This window comes from Argentina anserina, chromosome 4 (assembly GCF_933775445.1).
Source record: "Argentina anserina chromosome 4, drPotAnse1.1, whole genome shotgun sequence".
In the NCBI taxonomy this organism is placed as follows: Eukaryota; Viridiplantae; Streptophyta; class Magnoliopsida; order Rosales; family Rosaceae; genus Argentina; species Argentina anserina.
In genome coordinates this window covers 5,131,104-5,149,469 of record NC_065875.1, presented here as the reverse complement: position 1 = coordinate 5,149,469, position 18,366 = coordinate 5,131,104, and the positions used below count along the sequence as shown (strand labels likewise).

General features: G+C 37.6%; 1 protein-coding gene across 1 annotated transcript; it reads left to right on the top strand.

Moving 5' to 3' along the window:
• Positions 1-11,955: 11,955 nt before the first annotated feature.
• On the top strand, positions 11,956-13,427 carry LOC126790044 (probable WRKY transcription factor 11). Its single transcript, XM_050516171.1, has 3 exons — positions 11,956-12,639; positions 12,730-12,855; positions 12,999-13,427. Exons 1-3 carry the CDS (start codon positions 12,032-12,034, stop codon positions 13,177-13,179), a joined length of 915 nt encoding a protein of 304 aa, XP_050372128.1. The 5' UTR covers positions 11,956-12,031; the 3' UTR covers positions 13,180-13,427.
• The last annotated feature ends 4,939 nt before the right edge of the window (positions 13,428-18,366 follow it).

Genomic DNA, 18,366 nt, shown 5'->3' with positions numbered 1-18,366 from the left:
TAGATGGTTATATACAATAATTGGTTTCATTCCCACACCATAAAAAATAAAAGTATTAAGCTTCATACGCATTATTTGGGTGATATGTATCAATGTTTAAAAGGGCGAAGGCGTGAGGCGAGGCGTTTTGTCGAATCCTCAAGCCGTGGAAGTCTTAAGGCATCGAAGTGAAGCATTTCGTGTTTTATAAATATTAAAATTATAATAAAATAAGTAAATAAATGTAGATAAATGTAGATAAAATATTTTTTAATTCAAATAAGTAACTAAAATACATTAAAACCATACATTTTAAATTAATAAATGCGTAAATTACAATTCTCTTTTTCTAATTTGTTCTCCATTATCACTAGAGCTGTTGAATACATGTCTACAATAATATTAAATTCATCTCAAGACGTGATATAGCATGAAAAACGCGCCGAGGCCATTGGCGGAGCTAGCTAAGGTCATCTCCAACCCTTCCTTGTTTAGGGCTAAAAGGATATGATTTAGCACTTCTCATCTCCAACCCACATAGTTAAGGGCTGAAAAGTCATAATGAGAGGGCTAAAAACATTGTTAAGGGTTATTTAGCCCTAAACAATGCATTTTAGTATTTTGAGTGGAGAACAAATATCATTGTTTATTCAATAGGTCCTCATATTTTATCAACTACATCTAATATAAATGAAATTTTTCATTAATAAAAAAAATTAATGATGAATGCAATTAACTTTAATATTGATGATTAATACAATTTATTTGAATTTTTGCTGATTAGTACAATTAATTTTAATTTTTGATTATTAGTACAATTAATTTTAATTTCTATGATATATACTGATTATTAGTACAATTAATTTTAATTTTAATTGTTTAATACAATTAATTTTAATTTTGAGGATTAAAATTAGAAATGATCTCTACTTAAATGGATTAAAGAAAATAATAATATATATGTATATAATGTTACAGAAGAATGTAATACGCATCGAATAGGGAGAAGTATCATATTTATTCATTGATAAGGAGGCTTTATATATAGGCATTACATTGATTACCCTGTATATTCAGGGATTATATATCATTCCTTAACTAGACTAACTCATACTAATTAGGACGAGATACACCGGAAGATTACGGAGAGTAATTCTCAACACTCCCCCTTGTATCGCGATCCTAATGTGTCATGGTGCATAACCGTTGCCTCGGTAAAAACTTTGCCAAGCAAAATAAAAACCTCTTGGGTAAAATAAAAACTTGGTCGAAGGGAAAAAGAGCACAACGCACCAACTACAATTAAATAAAACATGTGGTATAGACTCCCCCTGAAGTCTGCAAAACAACCCCCCTGATCGGTAACTCAATCTCGGAGTTTAGATAGATAGCGTATACGAACGCTCTTCACATTCTTCAAATATAGCAAAAGGTCAATGATTTGAATATCAAGTCTCGCCAAACATTCTTAAATCAAACATGTACACTTATCCGTACATGGATCAAAAGAAAGAGAATTGCATAACAACTCAAAATAAGAGTTTGCAATGAAAAACATATTCACGCGTGGTATGACTTTCACGCACTTAAACAGTCGTAATTTCTTCAATGCAATAGGTATGGATGAACCGTAAAGAGTTATAGAAATTAGACACCCATGGATTTCTAGTGATATATGGTTCACAACCTAGTTCATTCTGAGCTGATCACAAAGCTTCGTCGAAGTTAACTAAGCTGTAGTTTCTAGACAGATCCGTCTTATTTTACTAAAAAAGCTATAACTCACTCAATATATGAGATATGGTCCAATGGTTGGTGTCCCTGGAAAGTAGACACATAGAACTTTCCAATTATATCGAATTCACCCTTTTCCAACAAGTGAGCTGCCATATAGGTCCCGTGGAAGTTGACCTACGAATCTGGGCAGATTCTGATATCGCTTCATTAAAGTGTTATTTGTGTTGGTTTAACGTCCTTGTTGCCTTTAGCCAACCGATGAACAACATCATCAATAACGGCCATCACTTTCAAGACCTATTATACTCAAGATCCTTTCATTCTAAGTACAGCTGCATGCAATATTGCATATCCCCAGACAGTTATGGGTAAATTACTTACGCGTAACGAGGGCCCTAGCTATAAGCTTTAACTACTTAAGTGTCACTCCAGCTCATCCATTTATGTAGAATGAACATGGGGTTACGAGGATGTCCAGTACCGGCTATGCAATAAAAAGTCTTCGAAGTGAATTCTCCTGCATTGTCAGGGTGGTGAGCCCTGAGTTTTGAGCAAGGAGCTTCGGAAAATAGCATTTGGCTCTTAGCTCATCAAGAGTCAATCACACTTCATTTTACTATCCATACCTTAATCAAGTTATCATACTCCGTGGTCTGGAAGCACTTGAATTAGGTGAAAACCAATCCATTCAGGATCTTTATCTACATCTCTTTAACTTAGTCCCAACATAGCTGTGACCACAAGCTGCAAATTCAGTTATTTTGGAAACCACCTAACTAACAAGGTATTATGAGAACAAGCCGTCTTATATTTGATTCCAGGGCGTTTTGTCAGAGAGTTTGCGCCATAAGGTAAGTCTAAACTCTTATCTTTCTCACTACGCCTAACAAAGGTATAACCGATATGATTTACATTTACGGTGTTGGCATTACCTAACCAATGGCCTATCTCTTTGTTAAAACTGGATCCTACGGCTTTTCAGGAAGCTGTGGCGGCGACATGGGTCGATCATCACTATCAATTCTTGTTGGATAGCACTTTCCATGTAGGCCAATCTACAATGTTGGAATTTTACGTCAACAGAGTATGTATAGTTCAAAATCAAACTCATTTAACATCGTCATTCTTCGAGATCTCTCATTTGGATTCGTATTAACATTGAGGCATCCTCCAATAATAACTATCATCCAAGAAAACAAACGAGCGAGTATCATTGATCATATATCAAGTTGTGTCATAACTCGCATTCAACAAGTATTATCGAACCAAATGGTCTCTCTACACTTTCGTAAGAGCCACAGCCTAGTGACACCATCTACCACATTTGTGGAGTCACCAACAAAGAGTGACTACATGTCCATTTGTCGGACATCAATCCTTACAGACATAGTTGCAGCATGTATCTCTAATCTTGTCACTTCCATTTATAGGACTATTAGGAACATGATGAGGCGCAGTGGGACAAACCACGACAAAACCAAGTTGTTGAACATTGAACAAACTTGTTCTTCTCTCCCCCTAACGACGGGGAGACTGGCTCATCAAAAATGACTAAACGAGATCGTATGTTAAGGTCTTTTATATAAGCGGACATAGATTGGAAGTGGATGTCTTATTCAAAGACGAAATTCAACATCAAATAACCCATCATTATGCTCTTGTGGAGGCGTAATTTGGCACATAAAAAATGTGGACGATAAACCGTTAACATAATCTGTTAATAAACATGCATATTGTTAGACTTTAAACACTAATATGTGAATCTTTACAACCGTAACGTCAATGATGGTGGTATATATGGATACCGTAAAACAAGACACGCTACAAACCATAGCTTATGGTTCGAATTGTTGGTTCGTTGGAAGCCTTGACACATCAACGACCAATTCCGAACCTCTGGTTTACACTTCCTTGAATGGTTAACTGACTTTACGAACCCCGAATGCTACGAAAAATTAGGAGCAAGTAAACACGGGTGATAGGAATCCAATTCCACCAGCCTCACTGCCAGAACCGGTCGGAAAGTTACCTAAACGGCCGAATACTTGCCGGAGGTCAATGACCACTTGTGTCGAGCAGTTCACCATGTTCCAGGTCTCCAAATTGGCTCAAATTTTGTGAGTATGTAGCCTTAGATGTTAGAAATCAGTGTCGTAAGTAACACCTCAATAACCCACCTAAAAGTAGGTGAAATGGTCCTCACAATGACAAGTCCGCAATCTGTAAATCTTTAAGGCTTTTCAACTTTTGTCATTGTGTTGGGTGCTCCATAACATCTAAGTGTTATGGTTTCAGTTTAACCATGATATATGTATCACCACAATATATTTTATCCTCAAAGTAAATCATGATAAGCTAATTTTGGCTTCCATCGTATGTCTCATTCTCTTTAGCGCAAGAGGGTGTATGTCACTCCTAAATTTTTTGCTAAAGAATAGGCTTAGAGATTGAGCATAGTCAATGGAGAATCATAGAGGAGGCTATGCACTTGTTAACGCATATATTACATCTCCACTACTTTGGAGGAATAATATTGATCCATAAAACATCTTGCTCAAAAGAATACCCTAAATGAATTATCGATTCATTATTCTGAATCATAGTATCGTGAAAGAATATAATTCACGATATTTCGACTCATGAGATGCTCTACATCATTAGAAGAAATACATAAGAATTTGTTCACAATGAGTTTGTAAGTGATAAATAATGTTAGCACAAGGATTGTCATCTAGTAGCTTATCGTCTCACCAATTTTTATATATGGTATCGTTGTGAATTCATCAACGTAGACAACTACTATGACAAAAACCATTTCATAGGTTCAATTGCTTTCTTGATGCATAAAAGCATGTGACTTGAATCATAATGTCATAAGGAATTTAAACTTGAGCACCTAAACCGCTCTTGATTCTATGTGTGATGATCTCGTCATTATAGTCACATTAGATTAAAATTAAATCCATTCATAGCTTTTCATTTAGCTATGCACTCAACGTCTCTTTAACATATTTATAAACAAGAATATAGACACAAATAGTCTTATGTTAAGACATAAATATCACAAAATAAATCTCGGCAAGTGCATTGATATAGTCCCGAATGACCGCTTAACGTTACTTAAGGGTTTTAGACCCTCAAACATCATTCACGAGTGATTTTGACATGCAAATATCATGCATATACACCATAGATCCGAATACAAGGATAGGTATTTCCTAGACATACCAAAAGGGGTTTCTGGCATAAAAAAATAGAACCAAAAAGCTAGGAGTTCGTAAGGAAACCGTGCGGGGGTGGTGAAGGGACTGTGAGGGGCATGTAGGGGGCTGCTATAGGGGGCCTCGCAGGACAGCTGCAAGGGGGCCAGCAGGGCTGATGCAGGGGCTGCCAATTGTCATTGGCTCGGCCAATATTTGATGCCATTAGGGGTAAAACCGGGCGGCGGACAGAACATCTTGGCGATACCGTCAAGGTCGTAGCTCACGAACCTGTTATAGTTTGTCACTCTCCTAATCTTGTACGAGCGTTAGTTCAATTCGAGCTTTGTGAAAACATCACCATATTTTTAAACGGTGGAATATATAGTGCATTACATGGCGTGTAACACTATAAATCATCACCAAAATAAGGTGGAAACATGTCATAACAATACATCAATCTTATGCCACAATTAAAACCGTGGGCTTATGTAGGGAGTGTCATGTAGTATGTAATGCGTTACATTGCATTAACATATTGTTTTTGGTAATGAAACCATAAATGCATCGAGACATTCTCATATGTTCGTTTACTTGAACTACATGAGAACTTTATAGCCAACAATTGTATTGAGATCTTGACCATGAACCAATTTAAAATTGTAAAAACTAAGTAACATTAGTCACATTAAACTTGGAAATAAATAGATTTCTAGTCATTTAGACTATTAATCGAAGCATTTATGCTTCATTATTTTCATTTAATAACCGCAATGTATAATTGCTTTAAAAATCCATAATTCTGAGAAGATATTCTCATGTTATTCCATATAATGAGTGTCTTGTTTCAAGAACTTCTCATATCTAACTCTTGTATATTTCGACCATAATGTTTCTGTTTTTCAATGAAACGATGTTGCACCAAAAGAAATTAATCTAGACTAGGTGCATAAACACATCTAACATGAAAATGCCAAATTTCAGGTGCATGTTGCGATCAACAAGAGGGAAAATTCATTATGTATCAATATACGACACAATTGGAGGTCAAGTCCCAAATTATGGTAACTCAATTCAATAAACTGTGACAAATTTCGTCACAATGGTATAAGTGACAATTTTTGTCACAAACTAATGGTATAAGCAACAATTTCCGTCGCAAACCGATATTTGTCCCATTTTTTTCAAACATTTTAGCTACACACAACGGCTGCGAATGGTAACAGCGGCACTCCTAGCCGCTCCTAAAACTCGGTACTAGGGGAATCATATCCCTGTATACCCGAGAAGCGAAAGAATCGGGTTGAAATTGAAAGAGAGGTTGAAAGTCCCAGATGAAAGACAAAATTCAGAGGAATTTAAATTTGCATTAAAGCAGTAACGTTAATTTAAAATATACTTGGTTGTTTGCCAAATAAACAGCGTATTAGTATTGTTATTGCTTGATTCCACGATCATGCTTGATTCCACGATCATACTTGAATCCACGAATATACGTCACGAAGTAACTCACGTCATGTGATAAATTTCACCAAAATAAAAACATATGGTTAGTTTAAATTCATCACATGAAACCAGAAAAAAATAATAAAACATATTATTGTATCAGTAAATTATCAATTTTACCCGTAGGATAAAAAACGTTTAACCTGGAGGCAAATTACCATGCCTCTTTTACTATTTACCAGAAGAGGTAAAGAGTTTTTTTGTATGGTCGGTTCGGTGAAGTCCGACCTGGTCGGAGACAGAAATCCGGGTCCGATGATGGGAACTTCTGCGGTTGCTTCAGCGGGCGTCAGAGGTCTGGCCAAGGTTCTGGCAAGGTCGGGGCGTCATTGAGGTGTTGTCCTCTGGGCTGCAGCACGTGGTCGATCATCGGTGTGGAATTGGATAACGTCGGGATCGAGCATGGGTTAAGCCGGAATGCGGAGACCCTGACGGCGTTCCTTGTTCAGATAAGGAGGGGCCTCCAGGCTTGTAGTGGCGATGCTGGGACGACGTCGGGATTCTGGTTATGAGCGCAAGGAGAGCAGGTCGTAAGCGTTAGGCATCAATGCTTCGAGGAGCGGTCGCCGTCATCGATTGGCTTTGGCCTTCCTGCTGCTTGCGCAAGGTTAGGCGCTGGCTTGGTCGCCGGGGCTAGACACTGAGGCGCGTGCAGGTCGTCGTCGGTACGGGGGAACCACCGATCAAGGAAGATCGAAGGAGAAGGAGGACGGGTGCCCAGAAAAAATTTCTGTGTGCCTACTGATCAAACCGATTTTGGTTTTTTTTTTGCGATTATCTTTTTAGCAGAAGAATATTCTCAGAGTTTTTGATATTCTTCTGTCGAATTTTTCGTGATAGAATAAAAAAAAATTCAGTCATCTTTTGCCGAATGTTTCATGGCAGAATGAATTATTTTCAGAATTTAGGGTTCTAAACCTAGGAACTCAGGGTTAGAACTACGTGTTACAGAAGAATGTAATACACATTGAATAAGGAGAAATATCATCTTTATTCATTGATAAGGATGCCTTATCTATAGGCATTACATTGAGTATCTTGTAGATTCAGGGATTATATATCTTTCCTTAACTAGACTAATCTATACTAATTAGGACAAGTTACACCGGAAGATTACGGAGCGTAATTCTCCTACAACATATAACTATATATATATATATATATATATATATAGTTATATATATATATAATAACCTCACAATATCCCTTTCTCTATTTGAAGAAAGTGGTCTATACAACCTCACTATATATATATATATATATACTACAAAGTATGTTAAATACATACTATCATGTCAAATATAATTGAATGAGATGAGTGAGAGCCAATAATAATTTTAATTAAAATATTGGAATTAAGCTCATTTCTTAATTGTGAAAATAACTTATTTACTTCAAATAAAAATCTAATACAAAAGAAATGAGCCTCTTAGCTAGGCTGAGTCTTAAACCCCTTAAAAAAGATCTAATACAAAATTATAATACTTAAACATATACTAACAACCTCAAGTCTTAAAATATAATGTTGGGCTAAAAATTTATCTATATGGGTTAGAGACGGTTAATGCCACTTCAATGAATAGTTCAATATTTAAGGGCTAAAATTTTAATTTTGATGTTATTTTAGCTTTTCCGGTTAGAGATGGCCTAAGGACTAGCACATGTCTGTGCCCTCAGTGGAATCAAATATTGGTCCACATGATGTAGTTTTTGCCCCCAGTGAAAACATATTTTGTCCCACACCAACACAAAAATGTGGTGAAATCTATCTCGTAAGATTCTTATTTCCTAACTTTGGTCAATGCACAAATGTAATTTCACTGATTTGGCATAACAATCGCCACATATTTGAGTCAAATTATTCATTTGACTAGCCCTCTAGGTAAAGAAATAACAATCCCTCTTCTTCTTATTAAATGCCACCATGAATCTCCATATTCTTATGTGCTGACGCTGACGACAACATGTTTTCACCCACGAAAATGTGAAATCTCCATATTCCTCATATATAAATCCTTAAATTAATCTAATTAGTTCGACTCTACCTCATGATCCTCATCCTTCTCTCTTTCTCCCTGTTACCCTTCTCGATTTTTTAACTCTAAGTTCCAGGTTCTCATTCAATTAATTGGGCTTTACAGCACTATACAGATCGTTGTACCACCAGAATCTTAGCCAATTATTTTGCCCCCAATTAAAAAAATTTCTCCCTCCGCCACTGGCCGAGGCGAGCCAAAGTTCTATTATCCTATTGATACACAAACAGATAATAATTGTCTTCTAATATCCTAGGTTTGAGTTGTATTTCTTGGCAGTCTATTATTCAATCGAAAATTCGAAGCCAGCAACCGTAGGCACCTAGCTTGTGACATTGTGGCATATGAGGAATGTAAACCCCACGGCCGGTTTGATTAGTCTTCGGGGCCTATTGACCATGAATTTTTCTTTGACGCCATATGGCCCATTTCTGTCCAGTCCCGTCTCCACGCGGCCAGGATTAAATCTATCCACGTCCGGCGCATTACGCACTACGCAGAGCGGGCTTCCTAATTCCTGGGTCAACTACTTCCAGCGCCGTTTGGGATTAATTATCAACACGGCACTAATTTAATCATAGCTAACCCCACCACCGGTTTGAATAACTCTTCGGGAATCCGGTCAACAAGTTCACCCACTTCCGAAATTCAAACCCCTAACGTCGTTAATTTCCTGCTCCGTCACATAGCTTCTAGAGGTGGGGGCCCTCCACCACAGAGCGCAGTGTTGCCGTTACGTCCGTTTACTTTAAAGTTCAGGAAGTTTGAAATGGAGGAATTGTCAATGGTATTGGGTCAAGGGCCTCGTGTGTGGAAGAAGACCAGGCGTTTTCCATACGGAGCTTTTCTCTTGGTCGACTGCCTTTGCCTTTTGACCTAAATTGGTACAGTCCAATATCTAAGTCAAAGTAACTACCACTAAGTTCACCATTATAGGAAGTTATGAACAAAACATAGATACTTAGATAGTGCTTGAATTTGGTCAGTGGTTTGCTCTACACTTTGGCTAGAGTTTTCTAAATCTAAGGATTACAATGCCCCCGAAGATCTTAGCCAAAATTGAATTTTATGGTTTAGGCATAGAATGGCAGATTTTATATACATGTCAGCTTCCATCTAGCATACTAATAGAAAACCATCAACACCAATTTCCCTCATTGTTAACACAAAAGCACATTAAAAAACCCACGATTAAATGAAATGTGTATCTCATATGAGATAAGTCTAAAGACCTAATGGGTGTACAACAAAGCAAACCTCAGGCTTTAAATCTATATTGCTTGCCATATTGAAACTCTAGGTTTTAAATCCAGATTGCTTCAAGAGGCTCGAAAGTCGAAAGCACCCCAAACAAGTCTTTATGTTTAAAATCACCATCTACATATGTATATACTTCAAGGATAATTGATCGTTCAAGTCTAAAATGTCAATAAATGGATAGTATTGTAAAAATACAATCGAATTAAGTTAAACTTGATTATTGTGAAATAGAGGTGGCAAGTGGGCCGAAAATCCCAAGTCCGACATGTTAAAAATCAGCCCAAATCTGTTATTGTAATGGGCCGAGCTGGGCTTAGATATTTTATCACATAGGCCCGGCCCGGGAACGATAAGTTCATGGGGCCAGTCTGTTAAACACATAATTTATATTATTTATACAAATATATAAATAATTATAATAATGAGAATTGAATATTAGACATTTTTAATTAAACCTCTTGATTATTTTAATTACATTATGTCAACAAATATTATCAAAATAATGATAAAAATCATAGTTTTAACACATGTAACGTTTTAGAAATAAAATTATCAAATGTGTTGTATTATTTTATTTATTTTACTATTCTAAATAATTATATAAAACAAAAAAAATCTAATTACACAATATTTTTTATATTAATTGTGTCTTATAATGCTAATAGGCTGAACTAGCCCGCTTCTTGGCCCGGCACGGTCCCGGGCCCGGCCAGACATGAGCTTAGGCCGTGGGCCAGGCCGAACTTAATATTTCAACAAATAGGCCGGTCCGAGCACAACACGGGCACTGTTTTGACCCCCTTAAAATGTGTCTGCCCAACCCGTTTGCCACCTCTACCGTGAAATGACAATTTTTATCAACCAATCGACTCACATTTTTACTTCAAAGACGATTAAATAGTTTCACGATGTCCATTCTAATTGTGACTCAAAATTCATGAGGCCAGAACTTAATAAGCTACTCTCTTAGTATTGATGCTCATAGCCTCATACTACTTGATTGATTTTCATTTCGTCTACCGACCTAATATGTTTTGTGCTAATTCTTGGTTTCTTCCTTCTTCTTTTTTTTGTTTTCCGAATGAAAGTGACTAGTTTGGGGAGGGATTTGATCAGAAAGTCAACTATTCACCCGGAAGAAAACAGAAAGTGAACATTGACAACATAAACAAGTGAGGATGCCCTTTGTCCTCGGCAGTAGCTAAAATAAGTTAAATAACTGGCACACTGGCAGAATAAAGTTAAACTTACTGGGTACGTGAATGACTTTATTCACTGTGAGCAAGAATCTTTTTCACAAAGCAATCTAACAAACCAATGCAAGATTGGACTTTCCCAACTCTCAATATATTCGCTAGAAAATCAACCCACCACGAAACTATATTCCTTACGATTTGTATGAATCCTTCACCTCTGATAAACAGTATACGTTATGTTCTTGAAATGATTTGAACTTACGGAAAATTTATCATTTAATTCGGGGTTGAGGATGTTTTTAACCAAATTGGGATTATCAATTGACAATACAGATTTGCTTTTCATGCTTATAATTTTGACTTTTCGTCAGTTTCATGTTGGAAAGTAACTCGTTAGAAAATAAGACTAACAGTTTGTTTTTTTTGTTTTTTTGCAAAAGAGGTTCGAACGAACTTACTTTCTTGTTATGAATCGAACGCAGAACATAATAACCTATGTTCTAAATAAGATTAATTTGAGATACAATTGGATTGTTACAGTATCTACTTCTATATAGAACCTAGAACAACAAGGCGGCTTCGAGAACTCTGCTCCTTCAACGATCCAAATTAAACGCCGGGTATAAATATATAGTTCACCTCATGAGTCGTGGCATTATTAACATCGCCGTGAACTTATGAACAAATAACACAAAATTACAAAACAATATAATTATAATATTCGAATCACAAGCACGCCTTTTCTCACATCAAGACCATTGACTATTTGTGTTTCGAAAATATTCAACTCTCTCTCTCTCTCTGAGTGCGTTACAAAAGCAGGAGGACGGAACCCTCTTTCTGCCCCATGTGGTCCCCATCACCTTCGACTTTATAGTAATTGTCATTTTAACTTCATGCCATCATGTGCCATGCAAAAAATTGTAATAAACAAACACCAAACAGATCTCCACCGTCGGATCCCACGTTTGACTTTGCACCCCTTCTTCTCCTTCTCTTTTATAAACCAATGTCCACCCCCACATTCTCAAACCAGCACAAACTCCATCTCCTCTCTCTTTCTCTTTGACTCTTTGACTCTCTCTCTCTCTGTTTCCAATCCAAAAGGGATCTTCAAATGGCAGTTGATCTAATCAGGTTCTCCAAGATCGACGACCGGTCGGCCATGGAAGAAGCCGCCTCCGCCGGCTTACAGAGCATGGAGCACCTCATCCGCGTCTTGTCCGGCCAAGCCCCGTCTCAGAACAACCTCGACTGCCGTGAAATTACCGACTTCACCGTCGGTAAGTTCAGGCGGTTCATTTCCGTCTTGAACCGGATCGGCCACGCCCGCTTCCGCCGTGGACCGGCCAAGCAACCTAGTAATGAACCCACCACCATCTCTTCTTCTCCTCCCAACCCGGTCCTACCTATGCTTCAGAGTCAGCAGACCGATCTATCCTTTGAAACCGGAATTCCCAACACCAGCGCCAAAACAAAGTTGAACACCAAAGACTGCCTCACCTTGTCTCCTCCCATGTCCACTACCTCGTCGTTTCTATCTTCCGTCACCACCGGAGACGGCAGCGTCTCCAACGGGAAAGTTTTCTCTTCATCTGCCGTCCCCCCGGCGCCGGCCTTCTCCTCCGGCAAACCCCCGCTCTCTCAATCCCACCGAAAACGCTGCCACGACGAGCTCGCAACGAAGTCAACCTCCTCCGGCGGATGTCACTGTTCTAAAAGAAGGTACCCACTTGATACACTCTAAAATCATGTCACCATTTTCTACTCATTTAAATCTTTTCTGAGCTGATTAATTTGTTAACAAATGCACAGAAAAACCAAAGTGAAGAGGACAGTCCGAGTGCCGGCGATTAGTGCGAAAATCGCCGATATACCATCAGACGAGTTTTCATGGCGAAAGTACGGCCAAAAGCCGATCAAGGGCTCACCTTACCCACGGTAATTATAATTTTCTATTTCTTAATTACCGCACAGCGCATCGTGTTGCAAATTTCAAAGTCAAATCGTGTATCTCGAAGACTCAAATTATTTTCTTCATTTTCGAAATTATTAATTTTTAGTCATTGTCGTTTTATTTGCAGAGGCTATTATAAGTGTAGTACAGTGCGAGGGTGTCCAGCCAGGAAACACGTGGAGAGAGCACAGGACGACCCCACCATGCTTATCGTTACGTACGAAGCCGAGCACCGTCACCCTCACCCTCACCAGCAGGCTAGTTCGGTCCCGGCTGGTGTCGTTGGTCTCGTGCTTCAATCTGCTTGATAGAGGAAACACAGCTACGACGATCGTGACCGTTAAAAATGCCCCGTGACAATGGAGGCTGTGTGACCACAGGTTATGTTAAAAGCTCTCTGACAAGGTCAAACAAAGAAAGATATCAATGTCAGAAGTTGACGGTGTAATTGAGAAGTGGGAGGGGTACGATGTGTAAATTACGAAAGAAAGAAGGGTGGAATATAATTTTTGTGGATCTCGAATATTAAATTTAATTCATTCTTATTTCTATGATATATTTGGGTATTGGATTCGTCGAAATCTAGTCACGCGCGCAAAGATTCAAAAGAGAGAAAGGAAGTGGAGTAGAATAATCTGCTTTTATTATATTCATGTCGTTTTAGATGTGCAGGAAGTCAATGGAGTTGTGCTTGGGATGGGGCCCACGCCAGCTATCTGTTTGGTTCTGTGTGGTAGTTGACCTTCAGATCTGGTTTTGTGAAATGGGTAGATTTGAACAGTGAGCAAACTTAGGTGAAGAGTCGTATTTTTAATGCATACTAAAATGTTAGGAGTTCTTGACGTGCCTCTCGCATAGTCGCATCAAACTAATTGGCAATTGGTGGAGGGTTTACTTTTTGTAAATTAAGAGTGATTAAGAAATGAATTAGATGATGGGGTTATAGTAATCTAGTGTCCACTTGTTAGAGTTTGTGTAGGTTGACACTTGACACAGCTTATAATGTGTGAATTAAGTAGCACAAGTTCTTTGGTGAAATTAAAGAAAGGCACCGTACTTCAATAAGTTTCAATTTTATATTAGTCCGTAGGAACATCAGCTTTCCAAAAGCTAACATCACTTTTAAATTTAATCACCAACGGAGCCAAAACGAACCGTAATGATCTAGCAAGTTAGATGTAACGAGTCTTGTTTTTTTATGTAGTAGTCCCATGTTGATATGGCTCTCATATAAGGTGTTTCTTGGTTGTGCCAAAATGCATGTTAACCATTTGCATTGTATATATCAATTTTTTTTTCATAAACTGGCAGTCAATATTAGAATCACATGAAGCGGAGCTTCTTTTTTTCTTGATCGAAACATAAATCCGAGCTTTGTCAATATAATTAGCGATGTACAAGTATATGAATATTTTTTTACAATAGTCAATTTTAGTAGTTTGCAGATGTTATGGATCACCCATCTAGAATTCAATTATATATGTGGTTTGTAGTCTAATTCACTCGTTAGCATATAATCATTTGCATCTGTTTGAAAATCAATTTGTTCAGAAATGTATATGCTATATTAGAGGAGAAATCCCAATTCAAGATTAACTTGAACATAGACCACAAACGGTGCACTTGAGAAGGACGACAAGATCATTTCTGAATATATTGTAGGCCAAATACATGTATGACATAATTAGGTTGAAGTTTTGCATGGATGATTGTAAAATGCGACCCAAAAGAATTAGTTCTCAGTATATTTGCATGCAAGTTAGTGAAATGACATGCAGTCCACAAAGGAAAAATACCTACCGGGAAGGAGAGTAGGAGACATCAATATAGTGGTGCCATCAATATATTAGATGCAAGTGCTTCCCATGCATGAGTATTTGCTGCACTAATAAACGTGCAGCAAAATTAGTTATTTGACTTATTTCAACCCTAGCTTCTGGAGTTAAATTGACTGCGACCAATTTTCTTCGACCCCCAATAGAGCTTTCACACCGGCCAGTCGGCCACCAATTTGATCGGACCTGAGTAATGTCGACAAGAGGCTCATCTGTTGAACCAAAGACCTGCACGCATGTCACATGCATGAAGCAACAAGTCTCAAATGCGGTACGGTCCCTTGGCTTTCTTACCATTCTTCGATCTTCCTCTGTGAGAGCCCCAGAAGTCACCCATGCCATTTGCTGAACGAGGTCACCACGTACACAAGTGGATTCGTGGGTCATGGTCGACATACATATGCTGCAGCTGAAAGGGTTGGAAGTCATAAAACAGAACCCTCCGAAGTCCCAAACTCCTAATTACCTAAGAAGAAGGCTTGCAAATGGAGCAGCAAGATATCAATTGGATAGAAAACCTAGCTTAGGGCTTGAAAGGTGCTACGCTGGCGTTGCCTTAGCATTGAACTTGCTTTGTCTTTAAACTCTAAACTAATATAGGAAATTGAGATAACTTAGTTATTACTGGCCAGCTCTATATATACGTACGTGTAGTTAATTAGTGTGTATATTACAGCTTTACAATCACTTTTGTTATACTTCCTAATACATACATACATGCATTACGTTTACTTTGTACTGCCAGATTGCTTCAAGATTCCAGTTTAATATTGCTCTGCCGGGGAAGCAAGGGTTTGATATTTAATTAAGATGAATACATGTACGTATGCAGCAAGCAACATACACATACGATGTTGCAGTTAATTATCAGTTTTAAGTACAGTAATATATCCACTAATCTCCAGCTAGAAACTGTTGTACTAACGTTAAATCATGATTATATGGAGAGATAGTAGCCAGTGATGCATGCATAATGTCCTAACGTTTTTACTATTAAAGAGTGACTAAACATTGCAGGACAAAAAAAAAATGCCCGCCTTCATTACAGGTTTGCTTGATTTCTTTTAGTTCTTTGGAGAACACTGATAAGCATATATTAACTATTTAATCTAAATGCTGCTCTAAACGGATGCATGCCACCAGTGAGGCGCAGTCTGCAGCTGCATATAGGGGTGGCATTCGGTTGATACGGTTTAATTTTGGACTAAAACTAAAAACTGAATTTAAACATCGGTTCGGTTCAGTTCAGTTTATGGTTTTCTGACAGCTAAAATTGAAAACTGAACTGATTAGTTCAATTCGGTAGTTTCCGGTTTTTTTTTTCAGTTTTTAAATTAAGAACTGTTAACATAAGTAAGGATTAAGAGTCTAAGTTCTTACAATACAAAATTCATAAAAAGTACCAAAAGTAAAATCCAAGTTATATTACACAATCCATAATCAACGTTTATAGTTCATAATCTGTAATTACAATCCACAATCTAAAATTTTTTTCCCCCTTTTCTGTAAGGGTAGCACGACCAACACTTTTAGAGGTTGCTTTCCTCTTCATTATAAGATGCTTCTCCTGCAACAATAACCATATTTAATAAACAAACACACAGATTAACCTTGATTTGCCACTTGATTTGTTCCTGACATTCTTAATCAATGAGAAAGTCTAGAACCCTAGTAGTAGTTATAGCAAAACAGGCTATCAAATTGACTCAAATCTTGGAGAGAAAGAGAACAAGCTTCCGTTTCATCATCAATAAGACCAATTTATAAATAACTACAAATTAAGCTTCTGTACATATACAGTTTACAACTGATCAGTTGGCCATTTCAATGTAAAACTATAGTTAAACCAATGAGCATAGACATAAAATATAATGGAATTATCTACTTGTGAACTTATTTTTATACAACATTATAGCCAACCACACTTACTGTTGAGGTAGACAAGCTTATCGTTAAGGTAATTCAATATAAAGTTCTAAGAAACAAAGCCTAACTACTGAAGCAATTAAGGTAAGATTGCAAAAGAACTATATGGTTAATAAGGAGTGTCATGTATCACTTTTTTCTTTGTTTCAAAAGAGCCTTGGATTTCAATTGAGGATTCCACAACACAGAACACATCCAAAACTCAACTTTGGGTAACTCCCAAATCCATAAAACATGAAAATTTACCAAAGCTAGCCCCTTTGGACAGTGTGGAGCTCCGTCTGCTTCTGCCACGGTGATTAAGATGAAAACAATTAGGAAAATTTCTATGGCTCTCAACTATAAGTAGTATCTTTTTATTTATCAAACAGATAAGTAGTCTTAAGGTGATTGAGATGAAAACAATCAGGAAAATTTCTTATAAATCCAAAGGGCAGGCAAACATGATTAAAGTTATAAACGTGGACGCTAGTGCTAAATATACATAGTACTATATTTCATTAATTAGAGCAATTAGAATTTTGTTCCTAGGAAATAAGTTCATAAACCAGCTGGTAAACAGAAGTTTTATGTTTCTTACAAAAAGGAGTTTAATAGATACCTCATCGTTCACCTCTAACTTAGACTCGTAGGACTCCTCTTCTTCCACTCCAATATCTCCATCAGCCTATTGTACACAATTGAACAAGAAACCTCAACAATAAAACTCACAATCATAAAATTCAGCAATAACAACAAAATAGAAATGCTTACTTGTTTCTTGTAGTAGACATCTATGTTCTTGGTGTATTCAACCTTCCTCTTCTCCGCCCTAGCCTGGTAAGGTGCTTTCTGCTGCACAAATTTTACCTGAGAAGCAACCATCAAATCATCAATAAGCAACCATCATCCATCGGCAAAAGATTGCATAACAATGAAAACAAGACTATCTATACCAAATCAAAGAAGAAACGTTTCTCACTTGATTAATTCAAAATAAGCAAGACATTGTAACGAGAACTACCTTGAGTCTTTAACCAACTGTTGATCGGTTTTGACTCTGTGAATAACCCCAAGACCAATAGCCTGGTGTTCCACCTGCTTCAATAGCTTCAACATTAAACATGATTAGATCTACACATCATAATCTATTAATCTTTCTTTACAAACCCATTAACACAACAGAATGATCATAGATCAACTAAGGGAAATTAATGGATTCCGAACAATTGGAAGAATCAAGGTCAAACAGAAAGATACCTGAAAATTTGAGATGAATAACATGGGCGTCGGGGTGACTGGGTGAGGCGTGGGCTGGTCGGCGACAAAGAGTGAGAGTGGAGAGACTCTGAAGTCCGAATCAGGTGGCAAAGAGATGGTCTGACATCAGGTAACATATCGAGACAGCAGTATCAGGGAGTAGAGCTTGGCAGCATCTAGGAGTAGATCTCGACGGCATCGGGAATAGAACTCAGCGTCGAGGTTGGTTTCGGGGAGACGAGGACTGAGAGAATGAGAGTGGAGATTGGAGAGGATTGCGACACTAAATTGAGGAGTGAGACTAATTGTCTAAAGCCAACGTAGGGTTTTTTTCGGTTATATATGTATACTACACAAAACTACGATGTATGCCCGTATCCCTTAATTAAAGTTCGGTTCGGTTTGGGGGCCAAACCGAAAATCAAACCGGATCAGTTCAATTCTTTCATTTTTTTTATTTCAGTTTGGTTTTTTTGTCAGTTCAGTTTTTTTTTT